This window comes from Vanacampus margaritifer, chromosome 15 (assembly GCF_051991255.1).
Source record: "Vanacampus margaritifer isolate UIUO_Vmar chromosome 15, RoL_Vmar_1.0, whole genome shotgun sequence".
Taxonomy (NCBI): Eukaryota; Metazoa; Chordata; class Actinopteri; order Syngnathiformes; family Syngnathidae; genus Vanacampus; species Vanacampus margaritifer.
Window position 1 is genome coordinate 7,108,825 of NC_135446.1, and position 17,955 is coordinate 7,126,779.

General features: G+C 41.7%; 1 protein-coding gene across 3 annotated transcripts; it reads right to left on the reverse strand.

Annotated features, from left to right (window-relative positions):
* Positions 1-330: 330 nt before the first annotated feature.
* Positions 331-17,504, reverse strand: tfec (transcription factor EC). Of its 3 annotated transcripts, none has more exons than XM_077544676.1 (8): positions 17,379-17,504; positions 8,802-9,056; positions 8,179-8,280; positions 6,823-6,868; positions 4,894-4,950; positions 4,737-4,812; positions 2,453-2,600; positions 331-1,211 (listed from the first exon to the last, which is right to left on the reverse strand). In XM_077544676.1, the coding sequence occupies exons 1-8, from the start codon at positions 17,454-17,456 to the stop codon at positions 774-776; spliced, it is 1,200 nt and encodes a 399-aa protein (XP_077400802.1). In that variant the 5' UTR covers positions 17,457-17,504; the 3' UTR covers positions 331-773. The 3 variants fall into 3 exon arrangements, with proteins under 3 accessions (XP_077400802.1, XP_077400803.1, XP_077400801.1); XM_077544677.1 differs by lacking the exon at positions 17,379-17,504 and adding an exon at positions 9,402-9,656; XM_077544675.1 differs by lacking the exon at positions 17,379-17,504 and adding an exon at positions 9,402-9,656 and having other exon boundaries at positions 6,748-6,868.
* Between the last annotated feature and the right edge of the window lie 451 nt (positions 17,505-17,955).

Genomic DNA, 17,955 nt, shown 5'->3' on the forward strand with positions numbered 1-17,955 from the left:
CTTTTCTTGCATACTTTCCAATCATTCGCACTTTTACCAACTTTATGATCAGCTCACTTCACCAAAAACTTTCCAGTGCTCGCCGCTCTTCATTTTTCTTGTCATTATGCGTTCTCAAGGGCTCATCAGCTCGCAGTACTGTCATCAGCATTAGTGATACTCGTCTTTATTATCCACTTACTCATTCTCTCATTCCCAATCAGCCACCTTCACTTTCGCCGTCAAACTTCTCATCCAGTTTTGCACTGATTTGCGCACCGAGCTTTTTTTTTTTTTGTACTCGAAATTAAGATACCAGTTAGGAGAGATTGCTAGAATAATAACAAGAAGTCAATTGTATCAAAAAAGGGGTTTATTATAGTCTTCCCCACCCCTACTATGAATACAAAATAGCATGTTAGATCATATATACTAAATATATTTTATCAGTATATGGATTAAGTATATAAAAATATAAAAAACAGTAAAGGCACAGTGTTAGGCATGACAGTGAAGAATAAGGCACGTTGGAAACTAAAAAAACAAAAAACACATGTTGACAGGATCTCAGCAGTTCTCTGGAGTAAAATTCAGTGTACAGCTACTACAGTGTTACCCCAAAAAAAAAAAAGTCAAAGTTTCTCCCTTTTTTCGTACGAGTCTGTTTCTGCTCTTGGTGAGAAGCAAAGATGCTGGAAAGGATGGGAGGTCCATGAGCTGTACACTATATACAGGAAAGGGGGCTTGCTCACGGTCAAAGGTCAAAGTCTGTCCCTTTTGCGCCTGCTTTTGCATTATAGCTCGTCGCCCTCCCCTGAGCTGAAGCTGCTGCGGCGACTGCTGCCCTTGGACGCTGCTCGGGGCGAGCCGGACGACAGCAGCGGGTCGGCGCCAAACGGGGACAGCGCATCGTCCAGCAGGATCTCATCCAGCCGCTGCTCGCCCTTGAGCGTGGCGCTGAAGATCTCGGTGAAGTGGGACAGCGGGTCGGAGAAGGTGGTACAGCCGTCGGCGCCCGCCACGTGGTCCTGCGGCCCGGACGGTACCGGGATGGACGGCACCATGGTGATCCGCTGCAGGTAGTCGCCGTTTGGGTCTTCCTGGTAGAGCGGGGGCTGCTGGGGTTGAGGGGACGACTGCTGTTGTTTGAGGAGGTGCGAGTTCAGGTCTGTTGTAGCCAACGAGGTCGCCATGTTCGGGAGGCCGTGCGCCCGAGCCTGGATCTCAAGTTCCTGCAGGAAGACACAAATGTTAACCACTAAACTGAAACACGTGTAGACGAACTATACACAGGCAAATATTCTTTATCATCTGCGAAGAATGGCTAATATTACTGCTGTAATGTGAAACCGAGAGAGGAGGTGAGCCTGCATTATAAAAAGTTTAAACTTTTTTTTTCTCTAGTTGCCTAGACTATCTTTTATTCATTGAATCCATATGCTTGAATCCCTGCCCCACCTTTTGCTTATTCTTAGTAATAGCTTTGGCTGATATGAGTGATGATATGGGAGTTTGGGCGTCGCCACATGTCATGTTTTTCCTCGATTGTTTGCTCATCATTCAAGTAGGAACACATCATTTTGCCTTCTCAACACAGAGGGGAAATCTACCATGTCGTTTATCTATTGTCTTCTGATTGCTTTTTTTCCCCCTTAATGTGTTGGCTAATTAGCACCGAGGTCAGCAAGATCGAAGATTGGAGCTAGAAGAAGGGCATGGTGGGGGGGGGGGGGGTCATCGTATTGGTTTAAGTCGTCGTAAAGCTTTTGCACTGGAAATAAGCTTACATTTGAGAGCCGTAAAGAGCTTTTGTAGTTGGAGATTAACATGAGCGGTCAAGCGCCTGCAGGCCTTGATGGATTCATTTTGCATCGGGCTCTCAAGTAAATTCATCTTTGGTTGAATGAACAGCTGGAGGATGTTGTTAATCAATTAAGGAGCTGAAAATGAAACGTGTTTTTCCTTTTCATTACGTAGTTGAATCATGTCGAGCATGCCAAAGCAACAGGTGGCGCTGAAGGCCTCACCGCAGAGCCAATGTAGCCAATTACGAATAACAAAACTATTTCAATCTGAAAATTTTATTTGTCAACCAATTGAATCGTATATCACATATCAGATATATCAGAACATCTTTTATAAAAGATGCATACCAGGAATAAATTGGCATAAATTGATTTGCCTTTGCTAAGGATTTGTTGCTTCTTTGAATTTCATGAATTTGTATAGTTTGGGCTTTGGAGAGCTGTTATATGTTTTTACATATCAATAAACATAACAAATGCTACAGCTGTACCATGAACGGATCGAATTGTAATCCCACTGAATTGAGCCAAATCGAATTGTTACATTTTAAAATTGTTCCATCCTTGAATCCCATGTATTGAGAAACGTATCGGTCGTCTTGTAGAGCGATGTGAACCCCTAATATACATACATACATATGACCTCTGTCTTTGCGTCATTGTTTTACCTGAATCCTGAGTATCAGCCTCCTGTTGGCTTGCTCCAGCTTCTTCTGGCGGCCATCCAGCTCACGAGCATGCTGCTGCTCTTTCTGCAGCCACCTGATGTACTCCACCGAGGCCTTTAGGATGGTACCTTTGTTCCAGCGCATGTCGCTGCACGCAAGGGGAAAAAAAAGTTGTCTTTTTTTAACTGCCAGAATATCCTGTCAGGGGTGTTTTCAACATGGTTTCCCCCCTCTCTTTTGTGAGAAATGATGATTTACACATGGCAATTATTCATCCTCAGACCTTACATGCAATTCTGAAAGGGTATTTTAATAGAATAATTAAGTAGCTACGTGGAAAGTCCATTCTCGTACTTCCTCAGTGTCTAAAATTAATCCCGGGTGAAAAAAGGTGAGGGGAAATGAGCTGAATTGGGAACTGAAATGTGCGAGAGATTACCTTGCCTTTTTTCAAGGCAAGGTAGTGAAATTGTCCCTTTTCTGCAGGTGTGAGACCCAAGTTGGATCAAAGCTAATAATCTCCTTTATCCTGTCTTAATGGTACTGCCGTGACAAGGCTGACCTTCCATTCAAATGTGCACCAAAGTTCAATTGCTTGAGATGGCCGCCGGATTCAAATGCAAACCTGTCCGGCAGTTGTACTTCCAACCAGTGGCGTAACACCATGCTGAGAGGCCCCAGTGCAAAAAAATAATAACAATCTCAAAAGACTCATTGTGACTGACAGATGTCAAAGTCAGGTGATTAAATTATCATTTCCGACATCATATTTACAAAATAACGTTTATTTCCCCGTATTTGTTTGAATTAAAGCACCTTCACTAATATGCTTTTAGTTACCAGGATATATGTCCCTATTTCCTTCTCTCTCTCTCTCTCTCTCTCTCTCTCTCTCTCTCTCTCTCTCTCTCTCTCTCTCTCTCTCTCTCTCTCTCTCTCTCTCTCTCTCTCTCTCTCTCTCTCTCTCTCTCTCTCTCTCTCTCTCTCTCTCTCTCTCTCTCTCTCTCTCTCTCTCTCTCTCTCTCTCTCTTTCTTTCTTTCCTTTTTTTCCCCTTCTGTCATGGACCCCTGCGCTGTCTCTCGGCCCCGGTGCGACGCACCGGCTACACCGGCGATATTTACGCCACTGCTTCCAACTGATTCAAAATGGCCCCCGCTTAAGACCCCCCTCCCTCATCATCTATGCAGATGAACTCAAAAATTTCAATGGGAAGTTCAAGTGCAGTTTTGATTCATTTTATGCTGTTCACACAAACGCACAAACCAATACATCAATGATTCGGTCCCACTCCAAATGGAGTAAACTTTTACAGAGAAGGAAGAGAGTAAAATAGTAAAAAAAATAAAAACAACAACGATAAAACGCTCAAGGGTTGAGGAACGACCCCACAACCTTCAGCATGGAAGACAGCCGCTCTACCACTTGAGCTATGCTAGGCTTGTTGCTAGCTAACATCTTTACGTGTCCCAAAGGGAGGATTCCACCAGCCTTGTATTGCCCACTCTGAAAATGGCATCATATTGCCAAAGGGCTCAGTGTTCAAATATCACATGACCAAACTCAGAAAATAGGTGAGCCGGGCCATATCACACTTAAAATCTCCCAGCTCCGGCCTCAAAGCGTTTGAAGCACATGTAAACAACAAAGAGGGCTGATTCCGAGGAATTGTTGTTCTGGTTAACGCAATCAAACTGGCGTTGGGTTGCATAAAGTTACTTTTTGAAAATGTTAGAATAAATAAAGAGATAAATATGTTTATAATAATGTAAATTATGTTTTGTCATTCACGGGTTCACTTTTGTCGAATAACCTCAAATTTAACCCCCCCCCCCCCCCCCCGACTTCGCAGCTCGAATTTCCGGGTTCAAAGGGGTGTTCCCTTCCATACTTCCTGTGAAGTTGGAAAAGTCCTTCCTTCCTACCTTCCTCGAATGCAGCATTAGACATTGTGAGGTCATTTTCCGTCAACAGCAAGCGGCAAAATGGCCGCCCTCTTAGATGGATAAAAAAAACGTGTGGATTTTGCTGCTTAACTCACATTCCATTTTTTTTTATTTTCTCTCCTGTTAATTTGAAATAATGGCCTGTTTTTTGTTTGTTTTTTCAGATTTTCAGGAGATTCATCGATTACTTGAAATAATTATCAACAAATAAATCACTTTGTTAGCTGCAGCTCTAAATATGTTAAAACCAATGCATTTCTGAAACTGACGGATCAAAACTTAGCATTTCTTGTTTTTAAGGCTGAATTTCAAATTGTGTACGTTGAAATGAACAACTTACGGGTCGTTTGACTTTGGTATAAGCGTCCCCAGCTCTTTAATCCTGTAGTTGATGTTGTATCTTCGTCTTCTTTCGACTGAAAGTCCAAAATAATAAAGTTGAAATTAAGCTGTGAGTTGCCAGTTGAAAGTCTAGATAAGTTGGTGTAGACGCTCACTCAAATTGTGGTTGTCTTTTTTCTGTCTCTCCTTGGCCATGACCCTTGTGTCGTGTTCTGTCAAGACAAAGAAAAATGATATTACAAATTGATTAGCAACGCAGTCTGATCCAGACAAAAAGGTCCAGTCAAGGGAAACACTGAGGGTGCTCAGAGCTGAGGTCAGCCTGAATGTGCCATTTCCACCCGTGTCATTAGCCTCGACAAGCTTGACCGCTCTGTCTCTCACACACACACACACACACAAACACAAACAGAATGAAAGAGAGCCCAGTTTCTCTTCTACTGCATGTCTGCAGTGCATTGTGGCCAAAAAGTGAGCACTTTTTAGAATGGCGTACTCCGTAATTAGGCAAATTTATGAAGCTGCCTTGGAGAGGGGCAAGAAAATGCCACTGCATTTATATTTGTATTCACATTCTCCAAAATTACATAATTAGGGAGTTGAAATTGGATTTGCCAATTTGTCTCTGTTGATTCAATCAAGACAATTTGGAGTCTGTGTAGGTGCACATTGTCCTCTCCGTGCCCGCACTCCACTGAGAATGCAGGGGTCTCCAGGCGATACTTTCTATTTCCTAAACCATTTAGGCCACTTTGCTTGATGCAGCATATTAATAAAACATCTCATAATGCCTGAATGTTTGCTTGTTTGTTTGGTTGTGTTTTAACTAAAAAGAATTCAATAAGTTCACATCTGCCCAAAAAGGTGGCTATATTTAGGAGAAACAGTGTTGCATAGCTTCTCGTGACTATTTGCATTACAACATCACTAGCCCGGTGGTTCTTAACCTTGTTGGAAAAAGTGAAGCCCACCGGTTTCCTATGCACATTCACCAAACCCTTCTTTGTTGAAAAACTAATTACAATAATAAAGAAATTACTGAGGGCGCCAAATTCCCTACAACGCAAACAGGTCACGCAATGTAGTGTGATCACCTGTAGCCAACGATAGACAAACGTGTATCATCACGACTCATTTGAGTCGGATGTGTGTCTTGAGCTCCGCCGAACCCCTGAGACTGACTCATTGAATCCCTGGGGTTCGGTCGAACCCAGGTTAACACCAAGTTTACAATGACTGCGTAGCCGATGCATTTGAGTCCGCGTGTCTCTTCCTAGCAGCTGCGGTGCGGTGCGTATATGCGGAGCTGCGGAAGGTTTCCGCAAGGCCTCTATTTTTTCCAGATTACGCATGCGGATTTGCATGAAGCTAAAGAAATTAGCCGGATCGGAAGTCAGGCGTCAGCATCAAGGTAGATCCAGTATATTTCAAAATGAAACCGTTCGCATACTCGTTTTTTGGCGAGGGAAGCTAGCTAACTATATAGCTTGAAATGAGTCTGACATTTAGAAGACAAAAAAGGAGCTCAAAATAACACTATTTAAACACAAATTACACTTACCTATGGTAGAAGTGCCAGAAATAATGTCCAAAAAGCATATCGATGTGAACAACAGGCAAGTGTGGCTATTGTTTACAATTAACACTATATACACAGTTGTTCATCTTGTTATTATCATCTTGTGGTCTGGCGCGTGCAGATTTTGGACACGTACAGCTCACGCAACGCACTCCGTGTGAATTGCAGTCCGTAAAGGATGCCGTACGTAAACCGCTTTGCATCCGTCACGCAGTCAGTGTAAACTTGGCATAAGAACCACGACACTTGCCGCAACATTCGGCACACTTAAGATGCTACGCAAGAGTTCAAAATTAAGCGTTTTTTGTTTTTTTTGTAGCGGTCCTGTATTGGTGTTGGGACTGTGAAGTTTTATTTTTGCGGTCTTAATGAAATTGCTATTGAAATGACCACTGAGTATATTTATTAAGGCTATGGTATGAGTTCATACCTGTGTATTCCCTTTTTACTGTGAGCTTTGTGGGGTTAGATGTGGGACTCAGTCCACCATTAGGGGGGTTCATACCTTGTTCACCCCCATACACGTCCAGCATGCTGCTACTGAGGGACACCTGTCAGCAACAAAAAGAGACAAAATGGTAGATGAGAAGAGTGGATGAAGACAAGTGGAGTGACAGGAAGCTTTCAGCCCTCGGGTGGACCGTGGAACCCAGACAACAAAAAAACAACTTAACACCAAGTTTAAGGAACTCAGACAAGGTCCTAAAATGTTTATTACCACGACCTCTATTCGGATTCCATTTCCCCCTGACCTGCGCCATCGCCCCATTTTCAAAACTCATCCACCCCAAACAGAGATGGGCTCTGTGTTGGAAATAGCATTCCATTAGATGAAAAGGCCGAGCTGGGTCAACCGCATGAAACAGAAGCAAAACTGTTTTTCTACGGCTGTCGTTTTTGTCCAAGAAAGCGTAAGCCTGCCCTGCAATAATGATGCCTTTTCATGGACGGCGCTGAATGTCAAGATGTAGCGTGCAAGCGGCCACATGTGTGTCTAATTCGGATTTGTGTACTTATCGGAACATGCGAAAGTCCCGCCCTAAGGATTCCAAGCTGATTTGATCCATGATTTGAGCATGTATGTGCGAGCGTGTGGGCTAAGAAGAAACAAAACAGAAGTGCATTTCTCCCCTCATTATCTCACCAAGATGGAAGAAGAAGAACAGGGGGAGGAGGAGAGCTTATCAAAAAGATTGCAACAATTCACGACGACTCCTCTCATCGTGATCCGACAGTCTGGCCAGCCACTTGTATATGCATTCCCGAATGTGTTGACTGCTAAATCAGTCAAACTAATATATTTAGACGTGGTGTAATTCCTGAACAATTCCATTAGTGCCAAGAAAAAATATTTTCGTTTGAAGCTGACTAAATCGGCCTAATCTCCACCACCCCCGCCTCTCATTCCCATTCCACTGTCACAGTATCTTTTGGGTTAAGCTCCGTGTCACTTTATCAATCGGAATGATTGTTTGTCTGCTGCTCTTGGGATTTATTGAGTTTGGACAGATTCCCTAGCGTCTCTACCACAAGTCCTGTTCTCGGGCAGAAAGATTTTGTGAATCCGCTTCGTTGGAATCAACCTTGGGGACTTGAATATGACCAGCAATGGTGATCTTCTTGAGTGATGTGAGAACTGTTGCTAAGCTCTGATGAACTTTGACTCATCTCTCGACTTAAGCTGACCTCAAAGATAGCGCCCCCCCCCCAAGACCACCATTCTTACCCACACTACTTTTTCCCAAGCTGCCACCTTGGCATTTCTGCCGTCCCTATTCTCCTTTTAAAAGAGTCGATAATGAAAACAGACCAAATACATGTCACATTACTACCGTAGTAAAAAAGAAGTTCAACTACTTACATTGTTTTGCATTAGGATGTTAGATTCCATGCAATCCAGGCCTCCATCTTTGAATCCCGATTCAAGACTGATAAGGTCATCAATCACTTCATCCATTGGGAACTAAAAGAAAGAAAGTCATTTGAGTGGATCAAGGACCGAGTGAGGATGCCGAGACCCAAAAGCCGCCTCTGTCCACCTCCGGAGGAGGGACTACCCACCTACTAATCCAATAACCGAAAAGTCCTAAGTTAGCCCACAGTGTTTGTTGTGGGAAAACATCGTCTGTTATCAAACTTGCTCCTGCGAGAGACTCTCTCATCAGAGATGACAAAGTCTTAAGTTATTGATGAGCGTATCAAAAAGAAGAAGCACTTCCTGTACAGTATTTCTCTTATTGCTGCCTAAAACAAGAATCACCTCTTATCTCAATAAAACAATGTGGGAGGACTGAAAATAATGGCTCACAGCAATAACGAAAATAACTGCAGATCAGAATGGTTTCAACGGCAATTACAGGAAAATGCGTCATCGAGTCTGTCCCTCTGACAGTTGCTTGCTTCACCCTTTTCCCCCCAGTCCCTCAATTTCACTTCCTTACAGCCATATAATCAAGAGCTTTCATTTCTTTGAAAGGGACTCACCTCGCTGTCATGGCTGGCCATGGTCATCAGGGTGACGGGGCTGTCGGGGTTGCTGCCGTCGTTGACAGAGGCCAGGTGTTCGTTCCTCATGATGGGCACGGTGGGCAGCGGCTGGCCAGGGCCGTAGGGGTGGGGCACAGCGTGGCCCTGCGCCGCCGACGAGGTTAACTTGGAGCCCAGCGTCAGGTACTGCTTGACCTGCTGGCTCTGGCTTTGGTGGAGATGAAACTTGCTGTTCTCCAGTTGGCTCTGTACCTGCGAACGAGAGCCGTAACGCATGGGTTGGGAGTGTGGACACTTTCTGACTAACATATGTGGCGCAGGTGTTGTGGCTGTTGCGAGAAGATGATCTCACTCGGGATGCAGAACTAGTCGTGAGTCACAACTTTGTCATTTTCTCGCAGCCTAACAGCTGGGCTGCATTTTCTCGAAAATTGACTCGGCATTTTCGTCATGTTTTGTCTTCATCCCTAACAGAACTTAAGTTGACAATCAATGCAGAACAGTTTCTTTGTTTTGAGCTGCAAAAGTGCCTGTCAACAAGTACTGTACATTTAACAAACGAGTTACCAAGGGTGGTCACCATCCTGATGATCTTACGTTTGAAGCTCTTGTTGCATCCCGCATCATGTAGTAGCCGCAGTCGGATAAGTGTGGCATTCTCAGCGAAGCGCAAAAATCTTCAGATTGGGTTTGTTTGCTCGAAGCAGCAGGACAAGTTTAGGGATCCAAGTTTGCTGCTGCCGCTCTCCTGTTGATCTTCTGCCTCCTTACTGACTTGCTGTCCCTTGCGTCTTTATAAAGGGTCCTAAGTGAACCAATTAGGCCCAAAGCTGGGGGTAAGCCTTCATGTTGCATAGCATGACAATCACTTCAAACAGCCGGCTGTCAGATCACCCAGGGTTTGATCACTGCAGGACGTCTGCCTTTACCGTCTATCACTAATTCACTGGGACCGCCCTTTTCTGTCTGAGCGGCCAATCAGCGCTCAGCTCCCAAGGTCCTCTTCTGCTTGCTCCAGGGGTTGTGGCAGCACAAATGACCCTTGTTCTCCAATAGGGGTTTTAAATAACTACACTAATGCCATTTTTAACCAGCCATTCTTATTCGCTCGCAACCGTCAATAGAGACTGCTTAAAACGATCAGTTACGCCAACAATGCGTCAATAAAACCATTTTGAGGTCTTAAGCTATAGTCCATTGACGACAATTTCCAGAAAAGATATTTCTCCCAAAACGTTTTGAGCTGACAATGCAACCCATTGTTGTAACTTGTCTGTATTAGTTTATGGCCTGGAAACTATTTTGAGTCTATCTAATAATGTGTGTGTTGTAAGCAACATTTTGAAAAACTTATACCAATGTCTTTAGTAGTCTACTTAACTAGCCCTGTTTTGAACAGTTTGTCTCAATTCCTAATGAACTGCCTTAAGAAAAAAAACAATTGATTTTATTACAGATGAGCCTAATGTAGGTCTGCATGTCTTAGAACCCCCCCCCCCCACACACACACACACACACACACAAAATAGTCAGAATAACGTGTAATACGAAACCTTTTGCTTCTCTTCATTTTTATATCTACAGAGGATAGTATTTACTTCCTCAATGGGCCACAAACAGAGTTCCTTAAATTGTTATACAGACAAGAAGTTTCAGTTTTCAGAACTCAAATGAAAATGTTTGATTGATTTTTGTTTTCAATGTTTATTTTGAACATGAAAACAGTCCATTTTAAAAAAAAGTTAACAAGCAGTAATAGACAAAGAAATACTTTACACTATTTTTTAGGTTTGACACCACTTTTTTCAGACCGATACCGAGCACTCAACTCCCGAGACCACAAGTACTTATGATATAAAATTTGACATAAAATTTCCACACACACAAAAAAAACAATGACAGGTAATTTTAAAGAAAGATCTATGTATCCTAATATATTTCCCAATATATATATATATATATATATATATATATATATATATATATATATATATATATATATATATTCCCTATATATATATATATATATATTCTCCTTAAAATTGCATAAATTTAATGGCAATTTTCTATTCATCTATACACAGCAAAAAGCTAGAGTGTTGACTCGCACATAGTCAATTTCATCACTTTTTACATGTTTTATATAGCTGCACATGAATTGAATTGAATTAACACATTGTAAATAGTTAACTTAACAACAATATGTAAATAGCGAGGTAACACTGCTGAGATATATTTAACAACATTGTGAGCGTTAGTTTCATTACCATATGGGTTAAAATAATTAAGTAGATGTGTTTTTATTATTATTAATACACAAAATACCTCTATATTAGCTTTGATTTACTTTCTCTTCAGAGTCGGTTTAATACTAAATAAACCAACTCAGTCAAATAACTCCAACATTTACCTCCATTTAACTAAGACAGTGTTAAAAATTCACTTTGGGGGTTGAAATAAACTCTGGAACATTTCACACCAAAATTTTAACATTGCAATTTTTGCAGTGTAGTTCCTAATTTATAGTTCCTGATTATAAATTGACTGTTGTCGAGTGATAGCTTAAAATATGGCCGGGTATCGGCCTGATACTGATAACTGGTATTGGTACTACACTGTAACGAATTGACTGTAGAATTTACAAGAAATAAGTGGCAAAAAAGTTGCCAACTAATTCCTGTAAAATCACATTTAATTATTGTGAAAATCTATTCCTGCATATTACTGCATTTTTTACAAGTATTTATTGTACGTATATAAATTATAGTTACTTACTGTATTTACTTGTTTTCACTGTAAAGTAGTTTACAACTGTTTCTTGTATTCAATTTTTTTTTTAATTGCCAGTAAATTCCTGAGAATGAAAAATACAATATGTCATTGTAAATTCCATTCCTCCATCCATTTTCTTAACCACTTATTCATCACAAGGGTCACAGGGGTGCTGGAGCCTGAACTGGTTGCCAGCCAATCGTAGGGCACACAGAGACGAACAACCATCACTATGCATGCCTTTGGAATGTTGGAGGAGACTGGAGCAAACACACACAGGTACGGGGAGAATATGCAAACTCCACCGAGGAAGGCCGAAGCCTGGACTCGATCTCATGCCCTCAGCATTGGGAGGCGGATGTGCTAACCAGTCACCCACCGTGCCGCCCTCATTGTAAAATCAAGCCTCGTTTTGCAGCCGAGTGCATGAATGAACGTAATTTTGCCTGTTTATCGGACAAATGCGATGTGAAAACGCTGCAGACTGCCCTGGTGCAAAAATATTACTCAATAATTCCCTGAATTCTTGTCCTTGCTCCGATGACAATACAGGGTCCGCTATTTGCTTCTCCTCTAGAGATACCCGCCAAAAACATCAACAATCTTTACAGTATTTACCTGTATTCCACATATATGCATGCTAGGGCTGCATGATATATCGAAAAAATACTGCTATCGCGATGATGGCACATGCAGTATGCTAATCGCAAAGACGTGCAATAAATTCAAACATTTGTTATGGTTCTGTATGCTTCATTTATGTAAGTTTGACCAATCAAATGTAACCTTATATGTATATACGCATCGCCACTCACCTCCCTAGATACTGCTCACCTATTGGCTGCAGCGGACCACAGACGTCCTGTTAGCAACTCCACAGCCGTGGACGGAACAAAAATAAATAGCAGACGTGGGAGAGGAAGAAATGAATGAGGATGAAAGCAATGAACTATTTGTGCCTAAAAAAGAATAGCACGCTTGCAATATGGGACTATGACTTGTCACAGACGCAAGTACTAAGTGATGTCGAAGAAGACTGGCTACGTCAAGAGGAAACTCAATCAATCTACACAGACGTCTTCAGAGTCCCAATACTACTAACGTGAAGGCAAGTTGTAAAATAGCAAATCGATAACCATCAATGAAAGTTTTGTGAGCGTCACACCTTACGAGAAAACTTCCACAAAGCTATTACCGCAGTTTGCCAGAAAGTACCTCAGTCTGTATACCTGCAAGCAGCTCACCCTCCGAGAGACTTTTTAACGTGCCTCGGGCAATTTAGTTATATGCCAGCGTACTTGTTTAAAACCGGCCAAAGTGAACTTGTTGATCTTCCTGGCAAAAAACCTTGAATCATTTTGTTAAGCGGTGTTGTGTTTTATGGTTACTGTAACGCTCAAACGGGAAGACTTGCATCTTAAGCACTTTGTTTTCAAGAATTATTATTATATATTTTTTGGTTTATATTATTTAATTTACCAGTCATGCTAAAGCTCTTGGAAATTTCATGGTTGTCACTTACACATTGTTATGCTTGAATAATATAACTGATTAAGAGTACTGTGGTGGCACGGTGGATGACTGGTTAGCATGTCCGCCTCCCAGTGCAGAAGACGTGAGCTCAAGTCCAGGCTTCGGCCTTCCTGGGTGGAGTTTGCATGTTCTCCCCGTGCTAGCATGAGTTTTCTCCGGGTGCTCCGGTTTCCTCCCACATTCCAAAGACATGCACGGCAGGTTAATTGAACACTTCAAATTGTCCATATGTGTGATTGTGAGTGTGGATGGTTGTTCGTCTCTGTGTGCCCTGCGATTGGCTGGCAACCAGTTCAGGGTGTACCCCGACTACTGCCCGAAGCCAGCTGGGATAGGCTCCAGCGACCCCCTCGACCCTTGTGAGGACAAGCGGTTAAGAAAATGGATGGATATTTTTTGGTATATATTATTTAATTTACCAGTCATGCTAAAGTTCTTGGAAATGTCATGGTTGTCACTTACACATGGTTATGCTTGAATAAAATAACTGATTAGGATCACTGTGTTCCCTCGTTTTCCGCGGGGGTCATGTTTCAAAAAATACCCGCAATAAAGGAAATCCGTAGTTAGCTTTATGTTTTACATTTATTATAAATGTTTTAAGGCTCTAAAACCCCTCACCACACAGTTTATACGTGCATTTACATTTTCTCACATTTCTCTCTTGTTTAAAGATTGTCAATGTTCAAACCTTCATAAATTTTATGAAATAGGTACATTATTGTAAAAAAAAAATGCATGTAATATTGCACTTTAAAAAATCCGCGAAACTGCGAGGCTGCGAAAAATAAACCGCGTTATGGCGAGGGAACACTGTAATGCTTTGTTTTGGTCCTCGCATGTTTAGGGTAACACTTGTTAAGTGTTTGGACTTCATATATTTAGATCAATTACTCAATTACAATGTTTAGATCAGATTACTGTACATAGTCTGCTCATATTCCACTTTTTTTTTTTTATCTATTTTATTATTTTTTTTTTTTCCATATAGCTCAGTATTGTTCATTCGATTTGACATGTCATCATTGCTCTCCTTTTTTATTTTTATATATTATTTATTTATTTATTTTTTTGTATGTGGGTGAGTATGTGTGTGTGTGTGCGTGCGTGCGTGCGTGCGTGTGAGTGTGTATTCATTAGTTCACCTAAAACCTATTAAAAAAATCCCATACTAATAATATAATATAATAATAAATTGCCAAATGCAGAAACATCAATGTAAGTTATCACTATGTGGTGGCTCTCGCTAACAGGCAGAATTAAGTAACCAGAATTAGGTTAAAAATTTCTATATACGTAGACCATGTTTCTATAAATTTTGATATTTGTTTTTTATTTGAGGCAGATATTTTTTCCATTAAAATGTGATTTATGAGGAGGTTAGACCATTGGTCGATATTCAGAGTTTGTTTATTATCATTTTCCACATTTAAAGTTGATTTATTTCAATAGATAATAAAAATATAATTTCGTTAGAGACATGTTAAGTATTGCGATATTCAACACCCATATCGCATGTTTTTCCAATATCGTGCAGCCCTAATACATGCAAAATCATAGTTGCTGTAAAATTTACAGTATTTGATCATTAATTATACAGCTTGTTGTACTTTGTTTTTACCCACAATTCACTTTGTTTTACCCATAATGCATTGTTGAATACAGTTAAATACTGTAAAATTACAAAACAAGCTAATGCTATAATTTTTTACTGTAGATTTTACAGAGATTTGTTACAGTGTAGCCCATCTCTACTATTTTTCCAGGTGAGTACAAAGAAGCCCATACCTATTGGTGACATATCAGCTAGCACGACACTGCAAAACAGGGCAAGGTTTTGGAACTCAGCAAGTAAATCTCCCTCCGTAGGGCCTCCACCTAACTGAGAGTGTCCTTGCCACAATACTCATCTTGTCAGTCGTTACTGAGAACTCTTATCTCTCCCAACAAGATGCCAGTTGTTAGTCAATCTATTTTTTTTCCGATGGGCAAGGCAGAACTGCTACACAGCGCGCCATTTCGTGTGTGTGTGTGTGTGTGTGTGTGTGTGTGTGTGTGTGTGTGTGTGTGTGTGTGTGTGTGTGCGTGCGTGTGTGTGTGTGTGTGTGTGTGTGTGTGTGTGTGAGCTCACTGTTCTGGTTTCACTTTGCCATTTTCGCTACTGTAAATGACGGAGACGCGCTTGTTATCCACTTAAAGGAATCCGATTAGATTGGAGAGGTTACTGTGCTTCAGTCACCGAATCTGAACTCCACAATGGTGCGTCTGTGCAAGTGTGAAGAGGACATGCCAGAGGATTATCAATGGCCCTACACACACTCACACGCATGCACACACATTCACAGGGATAGGAATGGGAGAAGATTCCAATCAATCCGGCCCCAAGTTTGGGATTTTTTTCCCCTCCCAATTGTTTGGTCTGAGACACTTGAGTGTTTCTCTTTGGGGATGCTGAGCTGTGCTGGCACCTGCCGCAACAATTGAGGCAGTGTTTGAGGCTGCTGAGTTCACTGGCTCACTTCTGTTTTGCACGCATTGTGCACACTTTTCCTGACATGCGCTTCAAAAATCGGATTGAGCAGCAACAACAACGAAAGCACTGACGCCGGTAAATGTTTGTTGAACATGCTTTGTGAAATGTACCCCTGGTTTCATTTCAGAACAAAAACAATACATTTTACCATTTTGTAAGTGCTTATATAAGTAACCCCACAAGTAGTGTAATTACTACAAATTTAATCGTATGAATGCAATTGACAGTGAATTGAGCGCACTAACAGCTCAGTGGTCCTCTGTGACATAACGTCCCCCAGCAGCCGCATCAGCGCGTATGAAAATGTGTGTCGTGCCAGCAGATGCTGAGTCTGCATTACGCGTATCATGACAATTTTTCAAGAAAACATCCATACCGCCCATGGGAGGTGCATTTAGTGGATGAATACAGTGTCTGTTTGTCTATCCATCTAAACATCCGCTTTTGACACATTCTTTTCAAAATGTGTTGCCTTTCCCTTTGACATGTTCGTTGACGTGTCATAAACAAAAAAGTCAATGAATCTGAGTAATTGCTGCTCTTAAAGGCCAACAGACAAGCTCGTTAGGGTCTCGTTCTTTTGCAACAAAAGTTTCAGTCTTGCTCAAGTTCTCCTTTCACTTCAGAAAAATCCAGCTGCTTATGAAAGACCTGCCTATATGTGGTGAACACATTATGGACAACAAACCCCTGCAGGACAGGGCTGACAAACTCGTTTCTATCACTACATCATTGTTGTTGCCCTCAGATGGCTGTTTATAACTGCAAAACCACATAAATGTATAATCATGACTAGCCGTAACGGCATGCAAAAAAAATACAGTTCGCTTCACATTTGGTGCAATTATCATTTGGAGCTAGCAGACAATTATCCAGTAAAAGAAAGATGAGTCTGTAATTACTTTGGCTTTGGAGTTGGAGGATGTGGTTTTGAGCTTTACTATTGGCAAAAACATTTAAAATGGTATCTAATTGATAGAGAGATACTAATAGGAAAGTGAAAAATTAACAGTTTGTAGGAAGTGAACAATACAGTAACAGTGATGGCTTGGATATTTACATTTTAAATTAGTTTGACGAGCAGTTAAAAGCATATCACCAGAGGCTGAACAGCAGTGTATTTGTTTGCTAAAGCTAACCTATATGTTTCGTTAAAAAACAAAAAAACAAAAATCAATTTAAAAAAATCGGAATATGAATTAATTACACCCCTACTAACCATATCATATTAATAATACTGGTGTCCGACCGATATGATTTTTTTTTAGGCTGATTCCGATTCTGTTTCAATGTCATTATCTTTGTCTTCTGTTGCATTCATTAGGCTTTTGCCATTTTAAAAGAGCTAATATCAGCCAATTACTTGGTCAGGGCCTAACGATACATTCTATTTGATTATCATAAAATAATTAGCTTGAAACACAAGTTAAAGAGCAATTGTGGCAAACGGGCCACATAAAATGATGCAGAGTGCCGGATCCAGCCCCCGGGCCTTGGCTTTGACACCTGAATCGTAGGAGGATGGGATTCATTACGTATGATGAGTCATTTGAAAAGCTAGCTAGCAAAGTTCGGTGAGTAACGCGCCGTTATCTTAACCTTGAAAGTGGACACGCTGGTCTACATTCTGCTGAAGGTGCGAGCTGTGCACGCGCATGAGTGAGCGGCAGTTTTTTTTGTTTTGTTTTTTTTACCACCAGTCGCACGCCTCTCCCTGCCCGCTCCCTCGCCCCTACCTGCAGCAGCTGGATCTCCGTCAGAGTGACCACTTTGACCAGGCAACATCGACTCATGGCGCCCGTGGCCTCTCCCATCGCAGGGGAAACCGCAAATTTGGGAGCCGATCTCGCGCACCTTCGTTTCTCACCGGAGACGCGAGAAGAGGAAGAAGAAGAAGAGGTCCCGAAGCCTCCTTCCTGAGCTTTGCAGAAATATCAGCGAGGAAAGGAAGACATGACACATCAGCTTATTTGGGGAGCGACGCGGTCCGCTTCCTCTGTGTGTGTGAGTGTTCCAGAAAAACCTGACAGAAGCAGAAACACCGACGGCGGTTGGGCCTGCGTGCATGTATGTGAGAGAGCGAGCAAGATGCTAATAAGTTGCTTCTGCATGCACATCGCCGCGCTTTTCCTTCCTGCAGAAAATTCAGCACATTCTGCCAGGTTATCTCCATGACAGCCGCTTCCCTTGTCGGGCCTTTTTTTCAAGCAGTCAAAAACGGACGTTTGAAATTTTACATGCCTGCTACTGGCTCTCGATGATTGCAAACAAGTACAGTCATCCGTTCATCGCAGTTACGTTCCAGAGACACTA

Bases quoted from the DNA above. Each gene is read 5' to 3' on its own strand.
- tfec (XM_077544675.1), bottom strand. From the start codon at position 9,461: ATGCCACACTTATCCGACTGCGGCTACTACATGATGCGGGATGCAACA. The intron at 4,813-4,893 runs GTGAGCGTCTAC...TTGGACTTTCAG, and splicing joins AAAAGACAACCACAATTTGA to TCGAAAGAAGACGAAGATAC. The intron at 1,212-2,452 runs GTAAAACAATGA...GTCTTCCTGCAG, and splicing joins GGCTGATACTCAGGATTCAG to GAACTTGAGATCCAGGCTCG.